The 19608-nt window shown below is 29.6% G+C and overlaps 1 protein-coding gene across 1 annotated transcript; it reads left to right on the forward strand.

Moving 5' to 3' along the window:
* Positions 1 to 11455: 11455 nt before the first annotated feature.
* LOC118040050 (putative disease resistance protein RGA3) lies at positions 11456 to 14855 on the forward strand. Its single transcript, XM_035046915.2, has 3 exons — positions 11456 to 14269; positions 14400 to 14449; positions 14563 to 14855. The coding sequence occupies exons 1-2, from the start codon at positions 11735 to 11737 to the stop codon at positions 14424 to 14426; spliced, it is 2562 nt and encodes an 853-aa protein (XP_034902806.1). The 5' UTR covers positions 11456 to 11734; the 3' UTR covers positions 14427 to 14449; positions 14563 to 14855.
* Positions 14856 to 19608: the final 4753 nt, after the last annotated feature.

Genomic DNA, 19608 nt, shown 5'->3' on the forward strand with positions numbered 1-19608 from the left:
TTCTATCATATTTTTAAATCTAATTTTTAACCTAAAAATATTAATTAGAATCATTACTATCATAATTAAAAACTCTTGAGAAAGTACATAAGATAGGATAGGTCATGATTATCTTTGATCTCTGATGCATCTCAGGTTTTGAGAGAGACATCACTTGCTTTTATGCTATTGTGCTTACTGCTTAGGAAGTTATAAGTAAAGGATAGATTATTTAGAAGATTTTTTCTGAAGTAAAAGATTTGATGACCATCATACATTCGTTCCTTCAATCACCACAAAGTAAGGATAAATTTTTATTTTTTTTTCTTTTTTTTTCTCCCTGACCATGCTCGAAAGAAAATATTTTAGGTCTAATTTGGGCCATGGCCCAAACACTACTGGCCATAGTCTATTAAAACTCTTAAAAATCCATGAATCCAATATCCCAGCAAAACCTTGATAACTCTCACCGTTACCTTTTTTTTATATGGTTTTGTTGTGTACAGTGTGTTTGAGAGTCTAATAATTATTATTTTTTAAAGTATATTTTTTAAAAAATATATTTAAAAAATATTTTTTATTTTTAAATATTATTTTGATATCATTACATTAAAATAATAAGAAAATATTAATTTCAAATAAAATAAAAAATAAAAAAAATTAAATTGTTTTTTTTAAAAAAATTTAAAGCACAAAAATAAACAAGATATAAGTAATCAAATAAGTTAAGAACATATTGATTTGTTAAACAATATTTTCCCTCTTCAGCAGCTTGAGATTTGGGTATATAAATAAAGATTAAGTAATAACATCAAGGGTGGAATTATGGTTCCACGCTAATTTAATTTAAATTAAAATGATATAAAAAATCAAAACAAATTTAATTTATAACAGTACATTAAAAAAAAAATAAGACAAATTTTATTTAAAGTAAAATAAATTAAAAAAATTAAAATTTCTAAAATATATATTTAAAATAAAAAATAAACAAGTTATTACTATGCTCCGCAGCTGTAATGCACTCATCATAATAAATTGATTTGTAGGCAATAATTAACTCACTACATCACGAAAAAAACAACTGTTTGCTTTGTTTGGTATTTGCAAAAGTTAGGAAGGGTACCGGCTAAGCTCCTTTAATGAAATGGGTGCATTTAGTAAAAGCACATAAATTCCACCAAAAGAACTTTTAAAATTAAAATAAATTTCAATGGTCAAAGATAAGGCTCCGTGCCAAAGACAATAATTCAAACACATATTACAAAACAAATGCTTACAAAATTAAATATTAATTTAAAAATAAATATTTGTTTAATATGATTATTTTTAGAAAGCAAACAAAAATCAATAATGCAGTACATTTCTCAAAAATCTAATATTAAATAATAAAATTGGGAAGAAATAAATTAAAAAACAAAAAAAAACATATCATATCGATGGTTAAACTTGTCAAACCTATAAATCGGGTAAGCCGGGCTAGTAAGTCAAACCAGTGAACTGAGTTATGGACTCCACTAGGATTATAAAAAAAATTAAAATCTATTTTTTATTTAACTATACAAATAACAAAAATAGATGATTATAAAATCAAATACAATCTCAATACTGAGATGTTTTTTAGATTACGATAACCTCAAAAAAGGCAAAACGAAATCAATTATGAAACTAAATTTCCAATTAATTTAGTATCTAAGGAGAAAAAAAAAATTAATTTAAAAAATTAAAACTTGTTAGACCCACAAACCAAGTCAATCAACCAAACATGTGAATAGACCCATGGACTTTATAAAATTTAATAAAATAACTTTTTTTTCTGAAACTATTTTTTTAACAATATGAGAAGAAAATAGACAATAAAAAAAATTAAGTTCAATTAAAAAAAAAAAATACTCCACCAAATTCGTAAACCATGGCAACCGGGATTACCCTAACAAATCCTCAAACCATATTAACCTTATAGAAAAGTAAGATAAAAGAAAACAAATTATGAAACTAAATTATTAACCATTTCAATATAATAAAATCAATAAAAACAAATTTGAAACAACAATCATGACAAAAATTCAAAAAACATATAGAAAAAAAAAAAATTGTGGGCTACTATTGTCATTCATAGTACAATGTGTGTAGGTGAACAAAGGTTCTCTCACACCCTTTAATTGTTTTTACTTTATAAAGTTTAATAGCTTGACTTTTCTCTAAAACTATATTTTAACTATATGAGAAAAAAAATATAGACTATAAAAAAAGTTAAATTCAATTAAAAAAAAAAAGACAATTCACCAAACTTAAAAACCAGAGCAACCTAATTTACCTTAGCAAACCTACAAATCACGTTAACCTCATATAAAAAAAATAAAAAAGAAGCAAATTACGAAGCTAAATTCTTAACAATGTCGATTTAAAAGACGAAATCAACAAAAATATATTTAAAAAAATCATAACAATAATTCAAAAAAACACCAAAAGAAAAAATAAAGCAAAAAAGTGTGGATTACTATTGTAATCCTCAGTGCAATTGGGAGAACAGTGGTTTCTCTTATATCCTTTAATTTTTAATACGTCATAAAGTTTGATAACATAATTTTTCTCTAAAACTAATTTTTTTTTAACAATATGAGAAAAAATAGAATAAAAAAATCAAGTTTAATTATAAACCCGTCAAATCTATAAAATGAGACAACATTTGCTACCTCGACAAACCTGCAAGTCATATTAACCTCATAGAAAGAAAAAATAAAAGGAAAAGAAATTACAAAACTAAATTCTCAACCATCTTAATATTAAAAAAATAATTTTGAAAAAAAATTATAAAAAAAAAAAAAAAAAAAAAAAACAAACCATATAAAAAAAATGTAAAAAAACAACATTGTAACAGTAAAGTACTTTTCCATGTCATTTAGCTTTTCTTTGTAATAAAACTAAAGGGACCTAGGTCCCTGTGTACATTTACTTGTATAAAACTAAAGGGACCTAGGTCCCTGTGTTTCATCATGTAGGCCGAACCTGTCAACAAGTGAGATGGAGGATGCCTGCTGATTAGTCAATGAAGTCAATTATATAAATACTCCATCACCTAAATGAAAAAAAAGTCTCACTTCCCCATACAAAGAGCATCCCAAGTAGTCATTTCATAATTTACAACAACAAATATTGCAAGCAAACAACTATTTAGAACCGGATGGTTGGTTTAAACTGTTTTTTTTTTTTTAAATAATTAAAATTAATCGGTTTGAATTAGTTTTAGTTTGATTTTAATTTTTTTTTAAAAAAATTATTTTAATTTTTTTTTTATAAAAATCAAATCAAATCGAAAATAATTAATCTTAATTGGGAATGTGAAAATTGTTGGCAGTCATGGTATTAACATATTCATGTTTTAGCTGCAAATTTCTGAATGCAAAGTTAAAATTACATTACGGAATAAAGTAAAGGGTGTGGCGTTTTTCCTCTTCATATCAATACTCAGAATTTACTATGCTCCTTAGCTGTAATGCACTCATAATAAGGGTGTGTTTGATTTATTTTTACCTAAAATGAAATTTTTTATGTTTTTAGATTATTTATCAAAAATAATTTTTAAAAAATAAAAAAAATATTTTAATACATTTTTAAACAATTTTTCAAAACTAAAAAAAAACACCCTACAAGACGAAAAAACAACTGTTTGCTCTCTTTGCAAAAGTTAGGGGTTCACCCAAATTCTACGGACCCATCCACAAACTTTAGAGTAAAAAAATAAAAGAAAAAAGAAGCAAACAATGGTCAAAGATGCTCCGCAGCTGTAATGCACTCATAATAAGAAATTAATTATTTATAAAATTATATAAATCTTCTGATTCAAATCACGAATTTAATAAATTAATTCAGGCTACTTTAGAGTAAAAATAAAATAAGGGCAAACAATGGTCAAAGATGTGGGTCCAAGCCAAAGAAATGCACCGGCTAAGCTCCTTTATTGAAATGGGTCCATTTAGTGCACTCGTAAAAGCACATAAATTCCACCAAAAAGAACTTTTAAAATTAAAATAAATTTAAATGGTCAAAGATAAGGGTCCATGCCAAAGACAATAATTCAAAACACGTATCAGAAAATAAGGCAGTTTCTTTCTTGGTGTAGGGTATTTTTTAAAGTTTTTTTTTAAAAAACAATATTAAAAAAATATTTTTAGATATTGTTTTTTCTTTATATTTACCCCTTAAAATATTTATAAAATACTAAAAATATTATTTTAAATCTTTTTCAAAAAATACTCAAAATTTTAGAAAAACGGGTTGAATTAGTCTCCTTAACAAGGCCTACAAAATATGATGTTTTTACTGTACAATCTTATAAAAACTATTCATTTTAATAGTTTTTTTTTGTTTTTTTTATAATTATTTTTTTTTCTAATTTCATACTTCGAAACGAGTTAACTCGGTTAACTCAAGGTTTTTTTTTTTTAATTGATATTTTTTTCTCAATTTCACTATTAAACTTTGGGTTGATTATGAATTAGACTTCATAATTTATTTTAGTTTTTTTTCTATGAGGTTGTTTTGATCTCATGACTCGGGTCATATGTCTGGTGGGTTAACCCAGTTGACTCGAGTTTATTTTTATTTAACCTGAGTTGACTCATATTATTTTTTTGCTTACTTTCTGTGATATTATCTCAATTTCCTAACTCAAGTCACGAGTTTAGCAGGTTAACTCAAGTCAAAATTTTTATTATTTTTCAATTATTTTTTTTTAATTTCATTCCTTAATATTGAGTTGATTGAGAATTAAGCTTCATAATTTATTTTGATTTGCTTTATATAAGGTTATTATGATATAAGGTTATTATGATCTCATAATCCAGGTCATGAATTTGGTAAGTTAATTTGGGTTGACCTCAAATCATGTAGGTTATTAGATCAATTCAAGTTACCTTGATAAACCCGCAAATCATGTTAACCTCATAAAAAGATAAAAATAAAAGGAAAAGAAATTACAAAACTAAATTTTCAACCATCTCAATATTAAAAAATAAAATAAGCAAAAATAATTTAAAAAAATCATAAAAAAATATATATAAAAAAAAACCAAAGTAAAAAAACATTGTAACAGTACAATACTTTTTCCATTCATTTAGATTTTCTTTGTAATAGTAGGCGACTGTGTACATTTACTTGTATAAAAGGAAAGGGACCCTCGTAGGTCCATGTGTTTCATCATGTAGACTGAACCTGTCAACATGAAAAAAAAAAGTCTCACTTCCCCACACAAATAGCATCCCAAGTAGCCATTTCATCATTTACAAAGACAAATATTGCTAGCAAACAACTATTTAGAAGTTACGTACAATCTATGTGTTGCCTGCTGCGCCAATTTGCTTTCAACTTTTATTACACGGTTTTTTTTTCTTAATTTTCTAATTTGTTTTTTTTCTTAAATTTCTAATTTAGTATATTTTATATATTATTGAATTGTTGTATTTTACGTTTATAATACGTCTAGTAGAATATTTACATCTGGTTATGAAAAACTTACAAAAGAAAAAAGAAAAAATGATAGTTTGATTATAATAGGGTTCACTCGATAAATATGTAGTTAGTAATCAACGAAACTTTTAAAAAAGTTTGTCCATGCTTCGCTGTAAGCCAACTTGATTTTTTTTAAAGCGTAAAAATAATAATGACAAAGCATTGTAAATGTATCTTTTTTTAAAAAGAAAAAAAATTATCAAGGGCAAAATGAGTTCCATACAAATTTTGTTGATTAATAACTCGATAGTTTGTCCCCCACTAAGTGTATTTTTTTAAAAAAAAATTACAGCAAGTTGTTATTTTAAAACTCTGAAATATATAATTTAACTTATTAGATTTTAAATTAGTTATTCAGATGTTACCAATTTAAGTGTTATAAATCTCAAAGCTATAAAAAACTTACATGTTTATTAATATTAAGGTCTTGAGTGATTTTAATTAAAGTATGCATATGGACACTCTCGGTTAAAAAAGAAAAAGAAAAAAAGAATGGCAAAAGGAGTTCCATCCAAATTTGGTTGGAATTGGGAAAGAAATAGCGGAGAAATGCAAGCAAATTCCTTTGGCAGTGATTAAAATCACATGGGGACTCAACTTTACGGTAAGACTGATGAAAAAGAGTGGAAATCGGTGAGAGATACTGAGATAGTGAGAAGTGGGAAGAAGAGGGAGATGGTATTTTACCTTGGCTAACTTTGAAAGTAAGTTGCCGAAGACCGCCGACACACTTGAAAAGATTATGAGGAAGCAATTCCCTTGGCTACCTTTTGAAATGCATCATTGGCTCCAAATGAGTTTTAAATCATAAGCTCTCAAAACCACCGACTTAATTTTCAAAACGACCCGTCATTTGTCAGTTACTGATTCCATTTCATTTTTTTATCAAACTCTCCCCAAGTCCCCAAATGAGTTAGACCTAGTGTGGTCAAAAGCTACAACACAGTTGCATCACTTTAAAAATAAACTTCAATTTAAATATTATTATTATTGTTAATTTATGTGTTAATTTGTGAATTAGTGAATAATTTAAGTTTTGATTTTGAGTGAATTTAATTAATTAAATCCGCGCCATTATGTCAATAAAAAAATAATTAAAAAAATTAAAAAAAGAATATGAAAAATGCATCAGAAGAAATTGATTTCCAAAAAGAGTTCTAAATGTTCTCTTATTGTAAGATTGAGTCTTACTTGGCAAAAGCATATCAACGCTGAAAATGGTGGATCAAATGCATATACATATATCTGTACATTTATAAGAGCATAATAGCATGTTTGGTATTATAAAAAAAAAATTACTTTTTATATACAAATATATTAAAATAATATTTTATTATTATTTTTAAAAATTAATTCTGGACAAACACATTAAAATGATCTATATAAAACATAAAAATAGTTTAAGTAATGAAAAAAATAAAAAAATTCAAAACTTCTTAATAACATTTTTAAAACATAAAAACCAACTAGCAGATTTGAAACCATGATGTGGCTGGCCCAAATATATGATAGTGGTAAAGATTTTCAGATAGAATTTGGAGCTTTATATGGTGTGGCTGTACATCTTTGACTTAGAAAGCACTTCTATTACAACATTCTACAGATAGATGAAGATGAAAGATACAATTGAAAACTAGAATATGGACTCTACACTCTTTAGGCTAGCAAATTACAGACCTATTTTTTAAAAATTTTAATTTTAAAAGGTAAAATTAACAAAAACAAATTTTAAAAAACCATAATAAAAATTAAAAAAAAAAACATCTTTCTATTATAATTCACGGTGCAAAATAGGTGTTGAGTGAACAATTATTCTCTCCATATTCTTTAATTTTGTTACTTTATAAAGTTTAATAACATTATTTTTTATAAAAATTATTTTTTTAATAATATAAAAAAATAAATTATAAAAATTCAAGTGCAATGAAAAAAAAACCCATCAAATTCATAAACTGGAATATTCTGGATTACTTTGACAAACCCATAAATTATGTTAACCTTGTAAAAAAACAAAATAAAAAAAAATTTACAAAATTAAACTCTTAACCATCTCACTATTATAAAATAAAATCAGCTAAAATAATTTTTTAAAAATCCTAACAATAGAAAAATATAAAAAAAACTATTTATAAAAAAAATATCATAGCAATCCGTGGTTTTGTAAAAACAATTACAGTGATTTTCCTATTTCATCTGCGCATATTTAGAGTGTGTTTGGCATTGCGGTAGCTGTTGTGGTTGTGGTTTAAAAAAAAGTTGTTTTATAAAAAGTACTTTTAGTTGAGTTTGGTTTGAAAAAATAGGTGTTTGGTTAAAACTGTGGTTGAAATTGAAGTTGAAGAAAAAGTAGTTTAATGTGTTTGGTTAAAAATAATTTTAAAATTGAGGTTATAAAATAATTTTAAAAATATATATTAGTACTTATGATTTTTAATTTAAATATTGTAGATTTAAATATTGTTATTTTATCATGAAATAAATCATACTTTATATAAAATATTTTTTATTATTCCATAAAACCATTTATAATTTCATTACGTACGAAATACATCAAACAAAAACTATATTTTTTATAATATTTTTAGCATGTAATAAAATTATATAAAATATTATCAGGTATAAATTTCACTCTAATTAAAAAAATAACACACTAAAAAAAATAACACACACTATAAAAAAGAAGAAAAAGACGCAGGCAAGTGAACAGTACAATTAACATGAACAGTAAAAAAGCATAAAATTCCTGCTTACCGTTTCCTGCGTTAAAAACGCAAAATTCAAGTGGAGCCTAGTGAATAGTAAAATACTTTTTTCTTTAACCAAACGGCTGCGCGCTGCGTTTTCCATGAAGCCGCAGCCGCAGCCGCAGCCGCAGAGCCAAACGGGCTCTTAATCCAGATATGATTAAAAATAGAAACTAACTCGACTTTTTTGCGAAAGCAGGTCGCCTAAGAATATGGTCAAATATGGGTGACTGTGTACATTTACATGTATAAAAGCAAAAGGACCCACGCAGGTCCCTGTGTTTCATGATGGAGGCTGAACCTGTAAACACGTTAGATGGAGGATGCCTGCTGATTAGTCAATGAAGTCAATTTGGACGCGTGGATACTTTACGGTGGGGTCTTCTTTTGTGAAACCTTCGGCAATTACTGGGAATGTGGACTTTGCATTTTAGGGATTCCTCGTTGTGAAATGTGGAAACTGTGGGCGGCCATGATATTAACATATCCCTAATCTCTGTTTTCCAAGCTCAATCTGAATGATTTGGAAGTAATCTGAAAGTTTCCACTGGCCATCTCAATTTATCCTTTAGACTGAGTAATAATGCAAACATTTGGAATATGCACAAGTACAAAAACTAATCCACATTCAAGTGTTTTTGTCTCTGAGCAAGTGAGAATAAGACAGGACGGTTGCTTTGGGGGTTGAGGAAGAGGAAGATCATCTTAGTGGGATAGAGGAGCAGGTAGTTTTAGCCTTTTGGGGTTAATTTAGTTTCACATCCTTGAACTTTTATGTTTTCTCTAATGCGTCCCTTTGTAGATTATTTGTTTTAATATAACCCTCCTCCTAAATTTATATTTATGGTCCGTTTGGGAACGCAATTCAAAAAACATTCTCTCAAATTGTTTAAATTTTTTTTACTAAAAATTAAATTTATTTTTATGTTTTTAGATCGTTTTGATGCATTATTCTTAAAAATAATTTTTTTTAAAAAAAATCATCAAATTCAAATGAAAACTTGGAAGATGTTGGCTTGCGTTATGTGCGCGAGTTGATCTCAAGATGTTTCTTCCAAGATTACAAGGATGAAATTTTCTTAGCTACCTTTAAAATGCATGATTATAGGCTCTCAAAACCACCAAATTTCCAAAACGACCCGTCATGTGTCAGTTCTTAACTCTAATTCTTTTTTTCATCAAACTCTCCCCAAGTTCTCAAATGACTCAGACCGTGTGCGGTCAATGGTCTTTGCAGATAGTATAGTGGGGCCTACATTAAAAACTGATTTTGAGAAATGTTTGTTAGAATTTAAATATTTGCGGTCTTTAGAATTAATGTATGATTCTGAATTTGAGGGTTTTCCGGAGAGGATTGGTGTCCTGAAACATTTGAGATCTCTCAATTTTTTAAACGCAAAAATAAAAAAACTCCCAAAATCTATTTTCAAATTGCAAATTTGCAAGCTCTAGTTGTAAGTGGAGATGGATAAGAAGAGCTGCTCAAAGATGTGAGGTACATGATAAGCGGTTGCCAAAAGGTGGGATTGGGTGCTTGAAATTTCTTCAAACTTTATTCATTGTTGGGTGTGAAAATCTAGAAAATTTGTGCAAAGATATGCATAAAATATCTTGATTTCTCTTCCAAAAAGCATAAAATATCTAAGAAGAATTTGTAATTGAAAGTTATGCAAAGTTTGATTTGATTACCATAGAAAAAGAGAGACTAGAAAATTAAACTACTTTCTTTTAATATTGTAATATTTAAAGGGTTATCAGCAACTCTTGCCTTATTAGAACAGTTTTCTCAAGGATCATCTAAATTTTTATAAACATTTATCATTAGAGACGGTCCAAATATTAAAGAAATATCAGATTGCATCAGCAATTTAAAGAAAATTTAAAATCTTGAGATCAATGATTGTACATGTTTGAATACCAGATTGTAATGCATTCATGAGAGATTGATTTTCCTCGTTCATTTCAGTTGTCACATTTACTATGCTCCGCAGCTGTAATGCACTCATAAGAGAGATTGATTTCTCATGAGAGAAATTGATTTGTAGGCAATAATTAATAAAAACAACTGTTTGCTCTGTTTGGTCTTTGCAAAAGTTAGGAAGTGCACCCAAAATCTACGAACCCGTCCACGGACCATTTAGAGTAAAAAAATAAAAAAAGGGCAAACAATGGTCAAAGATGCGGGTCCAAGCCAAAGAAGCGCACCGGCTAAGCTCCTTTAATGAACTTTTAAAATTAAAAAAAATAACAATGGTCAAAGATAAGGGTCCATGCCAAAGACAATAATTCAAACACATATCAGAAAATAAGGCTTTTTTTTTTCGAGTGTAGGGCATTTTTTTGAAGTTTTTTTAAAATATATATTAAAATATTGTTTTTTCTTTATATTTTCCCATTAAAATATTTATAAAATACTAAAAATATTATTTTGATTTAAAAAAAAAATACTCAAAATTAAAAAAAAAAACCGATCAAATTACTCTCCTTAAAAAGGTTTAAAATAAATAATGCTTTTACTGTACAACCTCATAAAACACTATTCATATCAACCTCATAAAACACTCATATAAAAATAAGACAACCTCAAATGTATAAAAATAAGATAACATGTGCTATTTTGATAAGCCTACAAATCATACTAACCTCATAAATAGAAAAATAAAAAAAAAAGTTACAAAACTAAATTTTCAACCATCTCAATATTAAAAAAATAAAACTAGCAAAGATAATTTAAAAAAATCATAAAAAAACAAAATATATGAAAAGAAACCATATATATAAAAAACCAATGTAAAAAAAAATTGTAACAGTACAATATTTTTCCCATGTCATTTAGGTTTTCTTTGTAATAATGATGACTCCGTACATTTACTTGTATAAAAGCAAAGGGACCCTCGCAGGTCCATATGTTTCATGTTTGAAAGTAAGTTACCAAAGACTGTCGACATCCTTGAAAAGATGCTTTCTTTATTGTTACATTTTTTCAAGAGATTATCGGTTATAAGATATTAAAAATATTTTTTTATAAAATAAAAAATGCATTATTTTATTTTACATAAACTAAAAAATATTTTAAAAAAATAATTACTCCTCTTCTCCTAGTTCATACAATTTTGGATGGCACATGCATTCAATCATCGAATCCAAATGATCTAAAGATGTTCCTTCCAAGATTATGATGATTTACCTTTTTTTCTGAAGCTTTAAAATGCACGATCTTGCATTATCATTGGCTCAAAATAAGTGTTCTTGACTCCATTTCATTTTTTCATCAAACTAATCCAAAGTCCCCAAATGAGTCCGACCATGTGTGGTCAATATTCCATGGGAGAAGCTACAACACAATTGCACTACTTGTAAATTTATTTTTTTGACTTTTCATCCCTTAATTTTATGATCAAGCAGACTCAAACGACTTCTCCTCTCCACTCAGAAAGCGGAACTCCACTGTTATCTCAACCATTTCTTCCTATCAAACACTTCTCCCCTCACTCAAAAAGAAAATGGCAGATGCTTTTACAGCCGAGATTGCAAAATCCCTTATAGGGAAGTTAGGCACTTTTGCTGGTCAAGAATTTTGTTTGGCATGGGGACTTGAAGCTGACATTGCTCGTCTTGAAAAGAGATTGTCAGCCATCACCGCAGTGCTGTCCGATGCTGAGCAGAAACAATCAAAGAATGACAAGATTCGGTTCTGGCTCAACGATCTCAGAGAAGTCTTGTATGATGCTGAGGACGTGCTGGACGAAATCGAGTGCGAAACTCTGCGAAGGCAGGTGGTGAAAACTACAGGGAGCACCAGCAGAAAGGTACGGCGCTTCTTTTCAAGCTCTAATAAGATTGCATTCCGTTTAAGAATGGGTCATAAGATAAAGAGCATCATAGAAAGACTAGGTGAGATTTCATCTCTTGAGTCTGAGTTCCACCTCAGCGAGCAGGCTATTGATTGTAGTCATGTCTCGCATGAGGAAACAGAGATGAACCGATCCTTTGACAGCTTTTCCGGTGTTATCGGAAGAGATGAAGATAAAGAACGCATCATCAGCCTTTTAGAAGCACCTTCTAAGGTTGGTGGTGCTCATCCCCTTGTCCTTCCGATTGTAGGAATGGGAGGCTTGGGGAAGACATCTCTTGCCAAATCGGTGTGTGATGCTGAGAATGTAAAAAGTCATTTTGATCTGAAAATGGAGGTATGTGTTTCAGATGATTTTTCCTTGAAACAAGTGGTACAAAAAATTATTAAATCTGCAACTGGGGAAAGATGTGCGGATTTGGATGAGGGTGAACTTGATAAAAAACTTGAAGAAATTTTGAATGGTAATAAATACTTGCTTCTTTTGGATGATGTTTGGAATGAAGATGCTCAAAAATGGTTGTTGTTGAAGCCTTCGTTATCAAAAGGTGCTGGTGGAAGTAAGATTATAGTCACTACCCGTAGTCAACGTGTTGCTGAGATTATGGGTACTGTTCCTGCGTACAACCTAAGTCTTCTTGGTCAGGAGGACTGTCTGTCGTTGTTTTACAAGTGTGCATTCAAGGAAGGGCAAAAGGAGTCGAATCCAAATTTGGTTGCAATTGGGAAAGAAATAGTGGCAAAATGCAAGCAAGTTCCTCTGGCAGTGATTAACTTGGGGACTCAACTGTATGGTAAGACTGATGAAAAAGAGTGGAAATCGGTGAGAGACAGTGAGAAGTGGGAAGAAGAGGGAGATGGCATTTTACCTGCCTTGAAAATAAGCTATCAAAGACTGCCGACTCACTTGAAAAGATGCTTTCTTTATTGTTCTGTTTTTCCAAAAGATTACTTGTTCCGAGATCTCTTAATGGTGCAATTTTGGATGGCACATGGGCTCATTCTTCAAACATCAAATCCAAATGAGAAGTTGGAAGATGTTGGCTTGCGTTATGTGCGCGAGTTGATCTCAAGATGTTTCTTCCAAGATTATGAGGATAGGATTTTTCTAGCTGGCTTTAAGATGCATGATTTAATGCATGATCTTGCATCATCATTGGCTCAAAATGAGTTTTCAATCATAAGCTCTCAAAACCATCAAATTTCTAAAACGACCCGTCATTTGTCAGTCGTCCTTGACTCTGATTCATTTTTTCATAAAACTCTCCCCAAGTTCCCAAACAACTTCCATCAAGTGCGGTCAATAGTCTTTGCAGATAGTATAATGGGGCCTACATGCAAAACAGACTTTGAGAAATGTTTGTTAGAATTTAAGCATTTGCGATCTTTGGAATTAACGAATGATTCTGAATTGGAGGATTTTCCGGAGAGGATTGGCGCCTTGAAACATTTGAGATATCTCTATTTTAGAAGCAACGCAAAAATAAAAAGACTCCCAAAATCTATTTTCAAATTGCAAAACTTGCAAGCTATGTTTACAGGTGAAGGATTAGAAGAGCTGCCCAAAGATGTGAGGTACATGATCAGCCTTAGACTTTTAGATCTAACTACTAAGCAGAAGCGGTTGCAAGAAGGAGGGATTGGGTGTTTGGAGTGTCTTCAAATTTTATTCATTAGTTATTGTGAAAATCTAGAAAATTTGTGCGAAGATATGCAAGGTCTTAAAAGTCTTCGAAAATTGATTATTGTTAGATGTGATAGCTTGATTTCTCTGCAAAGAAGCATAAAATGCCTAACTACTCTGGAAGAACTTTGCATTCTTAATTGTGCAAAACTTAATTTGATGACGATAGAAGAAGAGAAAGAGGGGAAAATTCAACCTCTTTCCCTTTCCCTTCGTATTGTAATGTTTGACAACTTACCATCAACTATTGCTTTACCAGAACAGTTTCTTCAAGGATCTGCAGAATCCTTACAAATATTTATCATCAATAAGTGTCCAAACATTGGAGAAATGCCAGAGTGTATCGGCAATTTAAAAAAACTTCAAAATCTTGAGATTAGTGATTGTCCAAGTTTGAGCAACAGGTGTCGAAGGGGAACAGGAGAAGATTGGCCCAAGATCAAACATATCCCTAAAATCAAGAATGACGGTGATGACAGTGGTGGAGAAACATCTGATCAGGTACGGGTTATAAGTATTTAAATATATCATATTTAGTTTCACATTTTTATCCATTCTTCAATTCCTTTTTTTCCTTTTAAATTCTTTTCAATGTTTATTTGACACAACCTCTTGTGGTTTGGAGGGGCAGGTTCAAGCGGAACTCCATCAGATTTAACTACAGCAAAAGAACTAGATAAGGCATGTCGTGGGTGTCATGATAAAATGCAAAGTTAACTAATTCATTCAGTAATTTAAATTTCTTTGAATTTAATACATCATTATTAAATTCTATTTTTGTCTAATTTCTTTAGGTTTACTATTGTGAGTCCTGTCGGTTGAGATCTTCTACAACAGTTTGTCACTTACGAAGACCAGCTTAAGGCTCGGAGTGTCTGCTTTGTGTAAGGCTAGGTGTGTGTGATGATTTGTCATCAATAAATTGATAAACATTTGGTTGTTCTGAATTATTGGCTTGTCTCTTTATTTTATTCAACTTATCTTATTTAAAATATTGTTAATTTTATGAAGTTAATATTATTATTATTACTATTTTTAATTTATGTGTTAATTTGTGATTTAGTGAATAAATTAAAGTTTTGATTTTGAGTGAATTTAATTAATTAAATTCGCAAAGAGGGTATTGAAATCATGTAGAAAATGAAGGATTTTATGTGAAAGCTAGGCAATTTTTTTTGTACATATTACTAAAGTAATTCTCAAATTAATCTCCCATTATTGAAGTTAACTAACTCTAATTACATCTTCATTCTAATTCGGACAATTAACGGAACTTATCCTTGCAAACCAAGAGAGAAGGGAGGACTCAAGTTTGATGGATTCCTAATGCCAAAGTAAACTTAAAACTCAACATTTTGTCATAAAAACAAGGGTTTTAGATCTCTGTTATATTTTATTTGTCTACTCTACCTGAGGCAAGCAACACTCTTGCAAACTTTGACGTCGCCGCCTTAAAAAAAATAAAAAATAAAATATCACCGCTTACTACTAACAGCAACCATTGACGTCGCCGCCTTCACTCTCTAGACCACCACAACCACCTCCTACTCTTTCGTTGATAAATTCACCTCTTTACATCCACTTTCCAAATCTTCTTTATTTATGTTATTATAACACGATTTTGAACCCTTCTTAAATATCTAAAAAATATATTACGAGAAAAAAATATTTCAATTAACAAATATTTAAAAAAAAAACAGGAAAAAAAAAGAAAAAAATTACTATCAGTGGGGAGATTGAAATTCGTTAAATAATTGAAAATTTGAAAGCTAAGGACCAATTTGAAAAACACATCAATATTTAAGGACTATATGTAATGCAATCAAGATGAAGTTAAGAAAAAATAAAGAAAAAAGGGTTGAAATTGGCCAAAAATAAAACAATTAAATATGCAAGAACCAAACTTGAAAAGACACCAAACTTAAGGGACCTTTAAAAAAAGAAATTTTGCTGCAATTCAAAACGCTATCATTTTGAATTAAAAAAACAAAACTTAAATGCAACCGTATTATTCTATCAATAAACAAATATGTTAAAAAAATTGATAAAAGAATAGAAAAAATGCATAAGAAATTACATTATAACATATACTAAAATTGCTATGTATTTCAATGTGCACTGCACAATGCAATCCGCAGTGAAAAACTGAGCTATTTTTTTTATAAAAAAATTTGTTTTTTTTTCTGTTTTTTATGCCTTTAATTATGGTTTTTTTTTTTTTTGCTTTTTTCTTTTTGTTATTTTCTTTTGATGAATTTTTTTTTGTTTAATTTAGTTTGTTAGTGTTATTTTTTTTATTTAGTTATCTGACTTTCATGACACTAATTCCTAGTTTGACGGATTAACCTGGTTTGACAAGTTAACTTAGAATTATTATTTTTTGCTTTTTTTCTTTTTAATTATTTTTTTTCGTTTAGTTTAGTTTGTTAATGTTATATTTCTTTCTATTTAATTATCAGATTTTCATGACACGTATCTCGAACTTGATGGGTTAACTTAGTTTGACGGGTTAATCCAGTTAATTCTAGGTTAACCTGTTTATTTTTTTTCTTATTTAATTATCAAACTTTCATGTCACGAATCCTAAGTTTGACGTGTTAATCTGGTTTGAAGGTTAACCCAATTGATTCAATTTTTTTTTTCTTTTTCTTCATTAATTTTTTTCTTGTTGTTGGTTTTTTTCTTTTTAATTAATCTATTTTAATTATCACACTTTTATGAAATGACCTTACAGTCATACCTACATTCAAGCCTATTAGATCTGGTATTTTGGCCAGACCCATTTAAACTTGGGTCATGCAAGCTTAATGTTATTATTAATATTATAAATATTACTCATGTGTCAGGCGTTGCAGCCAAATCCAAGACTCTTTGATATAAATTTGTAAAAAGACATAATACTTTTAAATCTTAGCTTTTTTTATATATATTTTTAATGCAAAAACAATTGACCTGTGCGGGTCATGTAACTTGTAATATACTAAAGTTGTGAATAGATCTATGGATTTTATAAAGTTTAATAATATATTTTTTCTAAAACTATTTTTTCACTATATATAAAAAAATAGATATTAATAAAGTCAAGTTCAATTAAAAAAAAAATACTCTATCAAACTCGACAGGTTGTATATTTTAATCTATTTAATTTTTCTTATAAGATCTAAATGCAAATTTCGTGATTGTTTTTCATTAATAGCAGGACTTTCTATTCTTTTTTTTTTTTTTATCATATTTTTAAATCTAATTTTTGACCTAAATATAATTAATTAGCATCATCACTATCATAATTAAAAAACTCTTGAGAAAGTACATAAGATAGGATAGGTCATGATCATCTTTGATCTTTGCTACATCTCAAATTCTGAGAGACATCACTTGCTTTTCTACAAGGATTGTTTATGCGATTGTGCTTACTGCTTAGGAAGTTCTAAGTAAAAAAAAATCACTGTGATTTTCCTAATTCATCTGTATATATTTAATCCAGATATGATTAAAAATAGAAACTAACTCGGTTTTTTTGCGACAGCAGGTCGCCTGAGTAAATCTGGGCAGTGCATTTTTTTTTCAAAGCATTAAGGGTCACTTAAGGATATGGTCAAATATGGGTGACTGTGTACATTTATTTTGTATAAAAGTAAAGGGACCCACGCAGGTCCATGTGTTTCGTCATGTAGGCTGAACCTGTCAACACGTTAGATGGAGGATGCCTGCTGATTAGTCAATGAAGTCAATTTGGACGCGTGGATACTTTACGGTGGACTTTGCATTTTACTGGGATGTGGACTTTGCATTTTTAGTGATTCCTCGGTGTGAAATGTGGAAACTGTTGGCAGCCATGATATTAAATGACAAACATATCCCTGTTTTCCGAGCCACAATTTCAATTGATATCAAATATAATGTATCAAATAAGTTAATAATGTATTTAATTTATTAATTATTATTTTCCCTCCTCAACTTGGTACATAAATTAAGATTAAGTAGATAACACGTAGGGTGGATTCATAGCTTCTTGGTCAACTACTCAAAAAACAATTAAGGATCGCTAATATAATGAAGAAAAGAAAAGAAAGAGAACAGGGGAACAACCAATTAAACAAGCGATCCATGGAGCCATTTTACATTTTAATTAAGAAGACTCAACGACTTCTCCTCTCCACTCAGAAAAGAAAGCAGAACTCCACTCTTATCTCCATCATTTTTTCCTATCAAACACTTCTCCCCTCACTCAAAAAGAAAATGGCAGAAGCTTTTGCTGCCGAGATTGCAAAATCCCTTCTAGGGAAGTTAGGCTCTTTTGCTGCTCAAGAATTTTGTTTGGCATGGGGACCTACATGCAAAACAGACTTTGAGAAATGTTTTTCAGAATTTAAGCATTTACGGTCTTTGAAATTAATGGATGATTCTGAATTTGAGGCTTTTCCAGAGAGGATTGAAGCTCTGAAACATTTGAGATATCTCTATTTTGGGAACAACTCAAAAATAAAAAGACTTCCAAAATCTATTTTCAAATTGCAAAACTTACAAGCTCTGGTTACAGGTCAAGGATTAGAAGAGCTGCCCAAAGATGTGAGGTACATGATCAGCCTTAGATATTTAGATCTAACTACTCAGCAGAAGCGGTTGCCAAAAGGTGGGATTTGGCGTTTGGAGTGTCTTCAAACTTTAGCCATTCGTTATTGTGAAAATCTAGAAAATTTGAGCGAAGATATGCAAGGTCTTAAAAGTCTTCGGAAATTGGTTATTGGTAGATGTTATAACTTGATTTCTCTGCCAAGAAGCATAAAATGCCTAACTACTCTGGAAGAATTATTTATTCGTAGATGTGAAAAGCTTGATTTGATGACAATAAAAGAAAAAAAAGAGGAAAAAATTCAACCTCTTTCCCCTTCCCTTCGTCTTGTAATATTTAACAGATTACCATCAACTATTGCTTTACCAGAACAGTTTCTTCAAGGATCTGCAGAATCCTTACAAACATTTATCATCAAAAAGTGTCCAAACATTGGAGAAATGCCAGAGTGCATCGGCAATTTAAAGAAACTTCAAAATCTTGAGATCAGTGATTGTCCAAGGTTGAGCAAAAAATGTCGAAGGGAAACAGGAGAAGATTGGCCCAAGATCAAACATATCCCTAAAATCAAGGTTGAAGATGATGACAGTGGTAAAGAAACATCTAATTAGGTACGGGTTATAAGTATTTAAATATATCATATTTTGTTTCACATTTTTATCCATTCTTCAATTCCTTTTTTTCCTTTTAAATTCTTTTCAATGTTTATTTTAAACAACCTCTTGTGTTTTGGAGGGGTAGGTTCAAGTGGAACTCCATCAAATTTAACCAGAGCAAAAAGAACAAGACAAGGCATGTCGTGGGTGTCATGATAAAATGCAAAGTTAACTAATTCATTCAGCAATTTAAATTTCTTTGAACTTAATACATCATTCTTAAATTCTATTTTTTGTCTAATTTCTTCAGGTTTACTATTGTGAGGGTCCTGTCGGTTGAGATCTTCTACAACATTTTGTCACTTACGAAGATCAACTTAAGGCTTGGAGTGTCTGCTTTGTGTAATTTCCTTGGCTAGCTGTGTGTGATGACTTGTCATGAATAAATTAATAAACATTGGTTGTTCTGAATTATTGGCTTGCCTCTTTATCTTATTTAAAATATTGTGTGTGATCATTTAAATAATTATGCTTAACATATAAATTCCTCCTTCTAAACAAACTAAAAAGCTGAAACATCAAAGAAACTTCCATTAGAGGTCTGCCTGAAAGCTGCACTATAAATGTAATTTGATTCTTGATTGGAAAATAAACTTACCTCTTTAGTCATC

The sequence above is a fragment of the Populus alba genome, chromosome 17 (genome assembly GCF_005239225.2).
Source record: "Populus alba chromosome 17, ASM523922v2, whole genome shotgun sequence".
NCBI classification, from domain to species: domain Eukaryota; kingdom Viridiplantae; phylum Streptophyta; class Magnoliopsida; order Malpighiales; family Salicaceae; genus Populus; species Populus alba.